Below are 13,880 nucleotides of genomic sequence, written 5' to 3' on the forward strand. Positions count from 1 at the left end.
CAGTATCCTTGCATCTTGGGAAGTGAGGAAGTGTCAGATATGTAAACAAGACCTTTTTTTCTGATCATGTTTCTTTGCTTTCTTGACAATTCTGGATTTGAACTGGATTGGTGCAGCTCCTGCCTAGCATTCTCCTCCCAGAATCCCAGATGGGGAGCAGGACAAGAACCCTTGGCATTACCCGCATCCCATATAACTCAATTCATCCTTCACTTCTTCTTCCACCGGCCACTAGAAGTTTGAACCACATATGAAATCATCTATGCATCCTCCTGACCCCACTTTTTCCCCTTTTCTTTTCACCATAAATGTAAAAGTTTATTTCTGGACTCTTGTATTCCATTATGTCTATCTATATGTCTGTCCTTATACCAATACTATACTATCTTGATTACTGTGGTTTTATACTAAGACTTGAAATTGAGTGAGAGCCCAGCACTCCTAGACAACAGAAAGACTGGTTTGGGATAAAAGGGTCAAGTTTTTAGCCATGGAAGTTAGCATAGTATCTTCATATGTTCAGACATTCTAAGATTTTGCTTTCTCTAACTCAGCTGACCTCATATAACACAAGTTCTGTGAATCAGACATCCCTGTGCAAGAGTGCAGGGAACAGAAAAGAGAAAGCCCTGTTTCCCTTCATGATAGAGAATGTTCTATGGAGGAGAGAAAAGAAGTTGGTTGATACAGAAAACAGTAGAGAACTCCATAGATGGGAGATCCTGGAGAGAGATGAACTGATAGATTGGGCAGCAGACAATTCTAGGGGAGGAGAGAGAATTCATTATGTCCTTTGCCTTGAAGAAAAACTTGTCTTTTCCCCAAACTTTATATACTCTATGACCTATGTTTTACATATTATTTTATGATCTAGTTTCATAAATTTAGCTTTGTTTTATGTGGACTTTTCCATGTATTCACATAGCTCAACAACTATTTTTAATCCCATTGCATTAATATGTACCTGGTTTAAGCATTTCTCTATTATTTATTGATATTTATTGTTTCCAGTTATTCCTTATTATAAATAATACAGTTTAGACCATATTTTTATGAAGAGTTTCTTTCTTTGAATCCTGGTTCCAAATTGGAATTATTGGGTCATTATACAATTATTTCTATTTGTCTTTTTCAAATAGCCACATTGTTCTTTGGAAAGATTGTATTAATTTACAGTGCCACCAGCCTCACCAACAGTGGGTTTATGACCTTTATTTTTTTTTCTCATTTTATCAATATGAAGCATTACCTCATAGCTATTTTATCTTCTTAAACTAAACATTGTACCAAATGTCTGTTTGCTGTGTGTAGTTTTTCTCATGGGAACACTATTCATATCTTCTACCCATTCTTGCTGTCGAGATTAGATAGTAACCTTCAATTTTATATAGTTTTAAAATGTGTTAAATAGTTTGATTTTTAAAATTAGTTTAATTGGTTTGTTTTAATCTTATTGAGTAACTCTTTAGCCGATAAAAATATATTGGGGTATGTGATGTGTCATATAAAATGAAGCATATTTTTCCCCATAGTTGTATGCAGCCCATAAAGGTGTCAAGTTTGACCCGTCACAGGAGAGGGCAGAAGCTGCTCCCGGGGTGCTGCCCCCCAGGAACGCTCCAGTGGATGGGGTAGGGTGCTTGCTGTTATGCTGTGCTTGGGGGTGTAGTAGAGTTGCTGGAGTTGAGAACAGAAAAATAATAATCCATGGTAGATTTGTCAAGTTGCATAAGAAATGAGCTGGAAACCAAAATTAGGCAAGTGTGGGATGAAAATATCCTTTTCCTGTTTGGCTTGGGCTTTCTCAGCATTCTGCCCTTACCTTAAAGGAACAAAGTGACTGGGACATTTGGGTGGATTCTGGTCACCAGTGCCACTGACTGCTGGGTCCCTATTCTTTAACCGATGGTGGAGTCATCAAAGAAGAATGAAAATTGTTTAGTGCCAGTGCACATTGAGAACAGGAACTCAAATTGGTCCTTTTGCCACTCTTGTTTTAAAAGTAGAGCATTTATGCAGAAAAATGCAGTGTGTGTGTATAAAACACATATCCTCTTACAGATTTACTTCTTCCCTAAAAAGAATCTGCCTGCTTATATGGTCCAGGGAATTGAAATAGCTGCTTTATTATTATTTTTTTTTTTTTTGGTATCTTCCTCTAATGTGATTTTTCCAGATTAAATGCAATTCACTGAAATATTTCCTTTCTAGTCTCCAGAGAATTCAGAGGGCAAAGATGGATCCAAAGTAACTAAACAGGAGGTTAGTATATTTTTGACATGCTGTATTAAATTATTTAAATTGAAATTCTTAATATTGTTATGATTATCTGCATCTGAATGAATACTGTTCTAAGCAAGATTGTTGAGACTACATAAGCCAGAGATAAAAGTGTCCCTGCATTGTCTTGCTTTGCCTGGGTATGTTTCAGTTGGGTACACTGATGAGGCATTTTCCACTTATTCTATGTTGTTTATGTTTCTCCCTGTCAGTCCCAGTGACTGTCTATTAAAGGGATATTGAGAATTCCTTCTGGGCAAAGAGCAAGATAATAGGTAAATTCATCAAGGAGAACAAAGTCTGTCTTTCACAGCAAGAAAGTGAAAGACTTGATTTCATAAATTTACTGCTTCAGTGAGTGAACTATAAATTACTTTTTAGGCTATGAATAGTTGCCTAAGAGGAGTCATTTCCAAAGTCAAAACCTGGGGAAGGATACCCAAAATGTTGAAATATTAAAGTTCTTTGTTAATCAGGAAAACTGCTAGGGCTTGGCATAACTGATTTGGCAACAATTCAAAGAAGCTCCGTATTAAAATACAGAAACTTCCAAAAAGCTAGGAGCTTGGAAGAGATACTTGCATTTGGCCCTCCATGGTAATATTCTTGAACTTCTCAAGGAGGTGGACTAAAAAGTAGCAGATGAGATTGTAACTGTGATGACAGCCATTCATTCTTGCACGAGCTTTACAGTGTGTGGGAAAACTGTAGCTTTTACCTTTCAACTCTTTCTTTTAATGCATTTTTTTATTGTGAACTTTAACATATATACATAACCTTTGAACTTTTAAACTAAAAGAGGTGATGAGAGAGACAAAAACAATATCTCGTTACAGATTCTTTGGGTGATTTATTGTGGTTAATAATTCAGAGGATTTTGTCATGATACCAAACTCACCACACAAGATTTATACAAGGAAATTCTCTCTGCCAAGTGGAAAACCTTTAATGGAATCAATAAAAAAATAATTTAAAGCAAAACAAACAAAACTGACACTAACTAAAACTCCACTGTCCATTTTACCAGTGGTTACCGTTCAGGGTCTGACAGAATTTGAGAGGTGAAGTTTGTGATTCTGTCCTCAACAAGACAAATGCTAAAACCAACCCCAAAATGATAAATAACTTGCATTTTCTTGGAAAAAGGAAAATATAATTTGTAGGACAGTTGGCTAAGCATAACTTACCTTAATGTGTTTAGTTTTGGACACAGAAAGCATTTAGGTTTATCCTTAGGGATTGGTAGTTAAATTGATCTGTCAGTCAGAAAACCTAAAAACCATTTCAAATGCAGAGCATCTTAGATAGCAAAAACGGTCTTCTCCTTCCCTCTACACTAAAAGCAAATCACGCTGGTTAGAATGTATATAAAGGATGTGTCTGTGTGTATATTTGCTTATACGGCTGTATTATACATATTATTTTAACCCCAGGATTGTTAACAAGAAGACTCTTTACCTGTCATTTAAGCCAAGGCAGATTAAACTAAAACTCATGATATGTCTTCAGAACATTAACACAATTGTTTGAAAACTGAAAAGGCCAATCAGTTAGCTGGAGGTTTAGGGTAAAAACTATCAGACACTATCTTGATTGATTTTTTTTCCTACCAAATTGACTGAATTTGCCCGTTATAACATTGAATATGCACAGCCTTGACTATAGTGACTAGATAGCAATTACAAGATGGGTGTGGGGATGCTCCTTTGAAAATGCTCTGCCACAAATGTGGTATTTGAAAGTCATTGTGCAAAGTATAGTAAGTACTTCAGGAAACTCAAACAACGAATGACCCAAGTAATATATTAGTCATTATATTTGTCAGTTTACAAAGCCTTTCGAGTCCATTATTTTATTTGATCCTTACAATAACCCTAAAATAAAGGAGGACAGGTTGATTCCTCAGCAAAAACATGCTGTACATCTGACATGCCAGGCACTGTTCTAGGCTCTATGGATTGCACAGTGAACAAAACAGACAAAAATCCTTGCCATCCTGGAGCCTCTACTTTAGTGAGGATGAGCAGGAGAGAAAGTAAAATAAAATAATTGGATATTTACTATGAAGAAAATAAGGCAAGGAAGGGATATTGGGGATGTCAGAAAAATCTGCTATTTTTTGGTAGCAGATAGGCAGATATTATTATCCCCGTTTTTACTACAGCAAACAAGATTTCTCAGAGAAATTTATGATTTGCCCCAGGTATCATACTTGTAAGTAGCAGAACCAGGAAAGGTATCTGAATCTCCTGATTCAAAATCCTCTGTTCCCATGTCCCTTCTGTGGTCATCTTAAAAATCTTAAAAATCTCTGTTCCTCAATTCCCCAGCCACGTTTCTGATGTACATCTTTCCCCACTTCTCAGTTTTATAAAGGTCATTTCTGTTTAACTTCTTATTTGTTTTTGATAATTAAAAACAACTCGATTTTTGTTTTTTTTGCTTGAAAGTACATGGTTAGGTCCAGAAGCAATAAGAAATCGCATAAAAATAAGAATACTTATAAATTCCTATAGACCTGTATGGTTTCAATTAGTATTCAGCAAGGTCTAATGATTCTACTTGGCTCTAGATAATCCTGTGAACTTTGTCATAATGAGATTAAACTTCAGTGTTGCTTTTGCAACCAGGACATTACAGTAGAAAATATGTGTTTTAACAGTAGCCTCCACCAGAATTTTATTGATCAGTTAATCAATAAATGCTCACTAAATACTTCCACCATGCCAGTACCTACATAACATAGTAACAAAACGCTCATATTAATGATCTCTGTAACAACCCTGGTAACCCATCATTCTAGAAGCTTTACTTCAAGAGAAATTTTTATTTTTATCTTTTTTTATTTTCTTAGTAGTCCTACCCAACAGCCTGAGTCTCAAATGAGTACTTTAAATTTTAGTGTTTTAAAGCAAGAAAAAATAGCAGTCTAATCTATTTCATATCCAGTAGATAGTCCAATCATTTATGGATTTTTAAGTCTGTGAAAGCTGATGGAACTTTCCAGGAAGGTATACACACTTGCATGCATAATCAGTACTACTGACTGTGAGTGAAAGGCTCATCTCAGCTTCCACTGTTTGCAGTGAAAAAGAAAATCTCTTATGATGGTTACCGAAAAGGAAAATTTAAGAAAAGTCTTTTTTATAGCATAGAAAGAAGAGCTGGTAAATTTTAGGCAGGGAGTCATAAAATGATTTTACAATAAAAGATGTGCTTTGTAGAGACTGGTTGGTTTAGACACCCTAGAGAGGCAAACTTCATTTTTGCATTAAGTTCCTAGGCTTTTTATTTTGAAACTCTTGTGTTGGACCTGAATTAGAAAAAAAGATGGTACATCCTTTGGATCAGAACAGCTCTCAGGCCCTGCAAAGCAGTGCTTTGATTGGAATGGCTCTCTGGAAACCCCAAAGGACTCTCTTAGTTTACTCTGCCTATTCAGTATGTTCAGGTGTTCCCAAGGAGAGGAGAGGAGCAAGTGTTGGTGATTTCTCCACATGATTTTTTATTATTTCAATGAGATTCTACTAAGGACAGCTAGTCAGCAGATAGAGAGGCAGGTATGAATAGTAGTGCACATATTTGGCCCCTTTTCTAGCCCCAAATTGGATACAAACCTTAGGGCCCACTCAGGCTCACAGTTGCCAAGCATTGCTGGTGATTAGCATTTCATTCACCTCAACATTTATTGGAGGCCCCTGCTAGACACTGGGGCTACATAAATGTAAGAGAAGACGGTTCTGTGCAGAAGGGGATTCAGACGGGAAGCAGATGAGGTGAACAAGTGAGGTAAGGCCAACATGGTGCATGTAAGCCGACACCAAGGGGAGAGGTAGTGATTCACATAAGGTTCATTCCCCTCTCTTCAGCCCTCTGGGTGGTCTCTTGAGGCACGCACTCTGCCCACGGTACTCATGAGATGGTGGGGGTAGTTTTTGATGCCGTACAGAAGCTTCTGTGCTGAGCCCTGTTTGGTAACCGGCTGGTGCCCCTCCACTCCTCCACTCTTGGAGAATGTGTCAAAGCAGCACAATTTACCTACTTGCTGACCTGTTTAACTGATAAGTTGCCTTTTCTTCAGTGGTACCCAGTTAATGCAGTGTGACTTTTAAATGAACCACCCTGGGAAGGGCGTCACAAGATTTGGTTCTGGTTCCAGTGCCTCTTGGGTGCATCGTGGTGAATGCAGCTATCTGCATGCTAATCACAGCAGCCTTAGGAGGTGTTTAGTGTGGAGAATCTGCCTCTGACACAAGGACTCCTGCCATGCTAGTCCACAGGGCTGTGGATTGAGCTGTGTGCTGAGCTGCACATCCGCTTACATGTGCAGTGAATTTATCACAGCCAACCTCTTAACCTTCAAGGTCTCCTATTCTCGGTACATTCTGCTAGCTGGCCTTAAGTCGGGTTCTGATCTTTCCGAAAGACCCCTAGGTTAACATTATTCATGGAGTCTCTGGCCCTTTTTTTCCTTCTGTAGTTTAAAGAAAAATGAGTTTAGCTTCCTCTGGCTATTTTCAGCAAGAAAATTCTTAGATGTGGAGATGGCAAGAAATATTTTTTCCAGTTTGGCCTGACCAACTGACCTAGACTGAGCAAAGCACGGCTTTGAGAATTCCATGATGCCTCACATCATGGCACAGGCCACTGCTGACCATTTTTGCTGATCCCCCTTAAGAAAAATTATTTGACTCATTTAAGCTATTGTAATGAGGCAAAGCCTGCAAAAGGGAGTAAGAATTAGGGAAAATCTTAAATTTGTTTAATCAGCAAATTATTTCTTGAGTGTCTCTTCTGTGGTAAGTGGTATGCTACTGTACTGGAAATATGGCAGTGAATAAAAGAGAAAAATTCTGGGGTATATATTTTGGGAACATTTTTAAAGAAAGTCAGTTGTATATTAGAGTATGAAATCCCTTGAGGAGCCAGCTTTTGCAGGATGGTACACAGAATTTCAATTCTGTGTGCTTCTTTCTGAAGTGCCAAAGCCAGTTCTGTTATTTTGAATTATTATTTTTTTTTTTTTTGCAATCTCATTTGCTGTTAATTTGCACTACCCTTGAATAAGAAAAGATTTCCTGAAAAATATAAACCTTAATACAGTTCTCTCCAAATTTTCTAAAATTCCAAATTAAAACAAAAGATTGCTGAACATTTACTCCATTTCAATCTCTGAACATAGACTTTTAGTAGTAAATAAATGTGTTTATTTTGTTACAGGTAAAATGAAGTCTTGTTAACCACCTAAGATTTTTAGTCATTCTCGTGTCTTAACATAGTAACAACATGAGGAACTCCTACTATTTTGGTTTCTCCACAAGTATATGTCTCTTCTTGTATTAACTTAAAAGCTTTAGTTCCATTTTTCATAGTTCCAAGAATCAAACTGGAGACTAGTTCTTATAGCACCTCAATGCTCCTGCTGTGAATTTTATCACAAAAGTAGAGATTATGGTTTGGGCCAAAGCCCAAATTCAGCTTCTTTTCCTTTGCTTACCCACCACACCCTTATTTGGGAGAAGCCATTTCTTTGAGTAGTGTGCCTGTACCTCTTTAGAAACACTTCCCCTTGAACAGTACCTTGGCCAGGGGATTTGAGGTATGTTTTGCTCTGTCTGCCTGGAGAGGTTGATGGTAGCCATATATTCTTTCAACAAAGGAAGACATTAAATGTGAATTTTTAAAAATCAACTTGGTTGTATGTAATCACACAAAAAATGTTTTTCCATTCCCCTTGTAGCCCACAAGACGGTCTGCCAGATTGTCAGCGGTAAGTACTTTAGAAACATTTTAGTGTTACTTCTTATGAGTACTTGGTCCCCTTTCTAGAGCAGAGCAGGAAAAGGAAATTCAGGTGATGCTTCCCTTGAGGGTTTTTGGTTTTTTTGTTTTTTTTTTTTCCGTTTTTGAAAATTGCCTGGGATCACAACATTCTCCAGCAAATTTAGCCATTGTGGCCAAGCACTCACTTGATCACATGTCAGCAAAAACAGTGGCCAGCCCCGTTACCAAGAATGTAATAGCCCGTTGGCTATTACTAGATCTCGGAAGGGAAAGATGTACAATAAGCAAAGTCCTAGCCTTCTAATCCTACCTGTGCTAAAGTGGACAGGAATTCTGTTTCTCTGTCCCCAAGTCATACTTTAAAACATGTGTCAGGCCAGGGTTGGAATGCTCTGAAAGTTTTCTGAATCTGTGTGTTTTGGCCTCATTTGAGAACTAGAAAATCTTTGAAAATGTAATGATTCCACTTTGCCACTTGTAGCCTCTCTCTGTGTGCCAGGCCCAGGGAAGAGGCGAGGATTGGAGTCAAAGTTGGGATGGGAAGGTGTGGCCATGCCTCAGAGATGAACATGTCCCAGCTCTTCCTCACCACTTTCTGTTCTTGCTGGCTCTGTTTCTCCTCCCTGCTGCCCTGCTGATGCACCTGTCCTCATTCCACCTACAGGCAGATCAACCTAACCCTCTGGTGGAGGATTTTGGTTAAAATACATACAGCCCAGGCTGCCCATTAAGATATATAGGAGGGAAGGCGTCAACATTGTGGCTGACAGCAAGTATCCCCAGTCTAGATATTACAAGAGCTGCAAGCTACTTTTGCTTCAGGGAAGCATGGCTTTCACCCTCAACCCACACCTGTGCCTGGAGCAGGGCAGGGACTCAAAGCAGAAGTCACTATTAGTCACAAGTTCAGAAGTATAGCTGAGTTTGGGATGGGTAGACCAGTGTTGTACATGAATACCACCTAAGTAAGGTGTATCAGAGTCACCAGGAAGAGTTAAGAGCCAGAGTGCTATCTTGTGTGTGAGCAGCTGGTCTCAGATTCTGCCCCAAACCCTCAAAGATGGTGTGCTCTGTTCACTACTACCTCCTTTGATGATGGTTCATAGGTTATGCTTGAACTTCTTTTGGATTTAACTGTAGATTATATTGAAGGCATTATACTCTATGAATCTCTAGCCAATTAAGTAAATAGACTTTTTAAGCCAAATAAAAAGTCAAAATTTAAAACAAGACACTTCCTGAGTAGCAGGAACCAGCAATGAAAACTCCTTCCACTGAGAAGGAACATTTCCCATGGTGCCGAACTAGAGCCTCCTCAGCAGCCAGCAGAATTACAGACTGTGAAAACTTGTCATTTCCTGATCCCATCATGACACGTGAATGCTGAGTCAGCTGGAAGGGTCTGATTTACAGAAATAATATAAAAGGAAATAGTTTGCTGTGATTTGAGAAAACAAGTGCATGTAAATATACCATATCAAAGCCTGGAATAACAGAATTTTAAAATCCTGAAAATTTAGGAGCTGTAAAATCTGTATTTGGGGAACAAACTGCAGATTCAGGGTGGTAAGAAGATTAAGAAAAACATTTCTTACTTTTCAAACTCATATATATATATATATATATATATATATATTTGAAAGGTCATTTCTAACAGCCAGTCTTCCAGAATTGAACTGTCTACAATTTCATTTTATGCTCTTGATGAAAAGGCCCAGATTCAATATGAACCTGAACCACCTAGAGGCATTGGCGAGGAACATGCATTTTTCTCCACAGGGGGAAAGCCTGGCCAGTGTTTTCTATTTAAAAAACAGTCTCTCTGGTGTTGGGAGAGATGTACACTTGAATTTTTTTTCTAGGTCTATGAGAGAAATATTTGCCCTAAAATATCTACAGAAAACCATGGTTTAAACGGGTTATCTTTCCCCCAGCGTCCCCGTGTGCCACTCGGGATCAGGCCCCTGTGGAACCAGCCAAAGCTGAAGCCCTGTGTGAAGGGGGCCATGGGAGCAGGGAGTAGCAGCACAGGCGGCAGGAGGACAACAGTAGCCTGTTGGGCTCATTAGCTAATAAGATCTGTTAAAATCTTAAACTTTGAGAGGTAGAATTTGACATTTTATCATAATAGTATTCTTAATAAAAACCTATAGATGCAAGTGAACCCAGTGCCTGGGTAGGCAAAAAAAACTCTTCTCACCTTGAGCTGGAATTAGAACAGGTGAAGGTAGGAATAAACCTGGCGACAGAATGTGAAATCTATGTCAGAGGTAGAAGGATTTGGAAATTGTTTTTAAACACTTCACAGGCAACAGTCTTCATTACCAGATGGGCTTTGTCTGTGATTATGCTATGATTTCTAGACTGTTGGGAAGGTCAGTGTGACCAACTTCATTGAGGTATTTGGCCGAGGGCCTGAGTCATTTCTCTTGCTGCTGTGCTGTGATAAAAGGAAGTACAGAGACATTGAAGATAGAAGCTTAAACCTGTTCCCAGAGAGCTATTCTGGACTGGGGAATAATACGTTGACTTTTAAAACTCACCTGCAGTTTATTTGAGAACCCAAGATGAAAAAAGTTATGAAATGCAGAGGACTTTATGCTATTACCTTATGCCGAAAATAGGACAAAATATTTTGTATTATTTAAATTATCTTTGCAGAAACCTGCTCCACCAAAACCTGAACCTAAACCAAGAAAAACATCTGCTAAGGTAAGAGGTGCTTTTTCCTCCCCCTTTGGCTTTTTAAACAATGACTAATAAATTATAAATCTATATCCAAATATCATCCAAGAAAAGGTCACATTTAATGATTCACGCTAAATGTATTGATCAGAAAACTGGGTACCACTATTACAAGTATCCTCAAAAGGCAGAAAGCATGGTTTTATGCTTTAACAGGAATATGTTTTCCATTTGGTCAACAAAGCGCAGGAAGTCAGAGCATGTTGCTCTGAAAAGCCTTGCATCCAAAGGGGTTTTGACAGCAGCCCAGTGAACATGCAGTTCACATGGCTCTCAGAGGAGGTGACGAAGGGCTCTGAAGACACAGCCGCCAACAACTCAAGAAACTGGGAAAGAGCAATTCTGACTTCCTGTAACTGGTCTTAGTAGGCCATCTGATGACTACGAATTCTTAAAACTAGAAAACATTTATATGACCCTTGTACTATGCCAGACAACATTCTGATTGCTTTTCTCATTTAACCCTCACATCAGCCCTGTTGAGGTAGGTATGAATATTCCGTTTTGAAGATGAAACTGAAGCACGGAATTAATAAGAAACTTACCCAAAATGGTTTATCTGCACTCTGCCCTTCAGAATATTGTCCCTTGTTGTGACTTGATGCTATGTTTGTGTATTTTTTCTTTCCCATATGAGTGGCCTGAGTAGGTGATTTTTGAAGAAAATTTCAGCTCTGTGGCTTGATCTTACAGTTGGGAACTTTTCTCCATTCAGGCCTCCATTATTGAGCACTTTCAGCTTTCTAGTCACTGAAGCTGCATGCCTCCACGTGAGGTGTTTCACTGGAAAGTGGCAGCAAAGCCTGCCATTTCATGGGTTCTTCCCCAGCTTCTGCCTTCTTCACCAAGCCCTACTGCTCCTTTCTCCTTGGCAGAGCCACTTCTCACACCAAGAACAGCAAACACATGAGGGAAATCACTGCCTTTTCCACAGAAGGAAAAGTCGTGGACTTTTTAAGCAGCCTGTTGCATGTTCATAGAGTTTTGGTATAACTCAGTTGAAGCCCAGAAAAATGGCCTTCCTATTTCCCCTAGAGTCTGTCATGTTCGCTACGGTTGTGCTTCACCTTGTATTCGGAGGGAAGCTGATTTTAGCCAAAATCACACTGTATCTAACGTAATTCTGTTTTCCTGTGCTTTGATCCTCTGTTAGAAAGAACCTGCAACAAAGATTAACAAAGGTGCTAGAGGGAAGAAGGAGGAAAAGCAGGAAGCTGGAAAGGAAGGTACTGCACCATCTGAAAATGGTGAAAATAGAACTGAAGAGGTACTTTCCATAAATACCTCCACTGATTGAATCAGTGTCTTAAAAAAAATTGCTCAGTCCTTCAGCTGGTGATAGCCCGTTCATAATGTTTTCTTTCTATTGCCTGTAATGTTATTGCAGATCCACATCTCTCGCTCAACTGTTAATGTCTCAACCTCCAGAGGTATCCTACCCAGCACACTGTCAGTAAAGGGGCACATTGAAACAGTGAGAGTTAAGGGTACAGTAGAAAATTCTGCATGTTTGCAGTGACTAGAATCAGATAGTAGCGTGGTGTTTTTATGAACAGTGGAAGCTTGCAGGTAAGGCTTCCGTGGTTGTTTGAAAAGCAGAAAAAAATAAATGTAGAGAAGTGTCTGCATAATATATTCCTGCCTTGTTGGTTTTACATCCAGAGTTGAAATAGGTTTTGCAGTAGAGCTGCTAAAAAACAAGTGCTCAAAAGAGTGTGTGTTGGTGGGGTGGACTTTTCTTTGGCTTATAGTTGTTTAGTAGTAACTATCTTTTTTTTCTTCCTTTCTTTTTCACAGGCACAGAAAATTGAATCTGTAGATAACGAGGGAGAATGAATTGTCATGAAAAATTGGGGTTGATTTTATGTACCTTTTGGGACAACTTTTAAAAGCTATTTTTACCAAGTATTTTGTAAATGCTAATTTTTTTAGGACTCTGCTAGTTGGCATATCAATAAGGATGGACATTTTACCTTCTCATAGTCCTGCTTTTTGGAAATTTCCATCATTCTTGAGTAAAATAAGTATCAATTTAATATTGGAAGCTGTGTGTAAAATTGATTCAGCATTCCATGCACTTGCTTTAAAAATTTAGTCCTGTGCATACTGTGGTGTTTATACTGTGCATATTTGAATTTTTCATGCAGTTTTTCTAGAGCAATAATCAGTGGTGCTTTTGTACCTAGGTTTTATGTGATTTTAATGAAACATGGATAGTTGTGGCCACCTGCTGACTGTGGTTTAAAATAAAAGGTTTTCTTGCCTGCAAAATACCTGCCTCTTAGTGTCATTACTATATGTAGCAATTGCTTTGTTTTACTGTTGCAGAAAATGTAAGGAATTTCTACAATCTATGTCCTGATGTTGTCTTCAATAAGCCAAACAGATTTGTTTACTAACCTTCTGGTTTCTAAAAATGTAATTCTTTTAATAAATTAATCACCTAAGAGTGCCAGTGTAGAAGAATGACATCTAATACACTTTATACCAGAGGTAGCCAACAATGATCACCATATAGTAAAACAAACACTAATTAAAAAAAAAAAAATCTTCATAAACCAGATAGAGCTCTGTTAAACCCAAGCTAGTAAAACAACTATAAACCAAGGTTCATCCTTGAAAATCTCCCTTTAGTACTAAACCACATTGGTATAAAATTACTTTCCATTCATTGAGGACTTTACAGCTTTGAAATCTCTTTACCCCGAATGACCACATTTCTGCTTTGCATCAACCTGAGAAGGCAGTTGGTGTTGGTTTTATTATTTCTAGGCTAATAGGGAGGCATAAAGAGTATGTGACTTACTTCAGTTCCAACAGGAAGGAGAAGGACCCAAACTTGGGCCTGGTGTTTGGATTATAAGCACAGTGTCCTTCTGTCTGTGCAAGGGCAAAGCAGTGCCAGGAACAGAGGAGCTATTTTTAAATGGATGTCTTTTTTCTTTGCACTCCCAAAGAGTTTGGTAACAACACGAGCACCCCTAGGGAAGCTGAATTCTGGTCAGTCTCCTTAGATGAAGACTTGAATCTTTTAAGATGGAGAGTGCCTGCACTGCTCTGGGACCACTGCA

At 38.6% G+C, this 13,880-nt stretch overlaps 1 protein-coding gene across 2 annotated transcripts in view; it reads left to right on the forward strand.

The window, feature by feature from the left end:
• Nucleotides 1-13,080, forward strand: part of HMGN3 (high mobility group nucleosomal binding domain 3) — a 34,385-nt gene extending 21,305 nt beyond the window's left edge. Inside the window, exons 2-7 of one of the 2 annotated variants that reach the window (XM_037844880.1) lie at nucleotides 2,212-2,262; nucleotides 8,021-8,050; nucleotides 10,726-10,776; nucleotides 11,963-12,076; nucleotides 12,197-12,239; nucleotides 12,607-13,080. In XM_037844880.1, the coding sequence (XP_037700808.1) occupies nucleotides 2,212-2,262; nucleotides 8,021-8,050; nucleotides 10,726-10,776; nucleotides 11,963-12,076; nucleotides 12,197-12,239; nucleotides 12,607-12,620 (303 nt within the window). In that variant the 3' untranslated portion in view covers nucleotides 12,621-13,080. Of the gene's footprint in view, nucleotides 1-2,211; nucleotides 2,263-8,020; nucleotides 8,051-10,725; nucleotides 10,777-11,962; nucleotides 12,077-12,196 lie in introns of both variants that reach the window. The other variant, XM_037844878.1, reaches the window with a different exon arrangement.
• Nucleotides 13,081-13,880: the final 800 nt, after the last annotated feature.

This window comes from Choloepus didactylus, chromosome 7 (assembly GCF_015220235.1).
Source record: "Choloepus didactylus isolate mChoDid1 chromosome 7, mChoDid1.pri, whole genome shotgun sequence".
In the NCBI taxonomy this organism is placed as follows: Eukaryota; Metazoa; Chordata; class Mammalia; order Pilosa; family Megalonychidae; genus Choloepus; species Choloepus didactylus.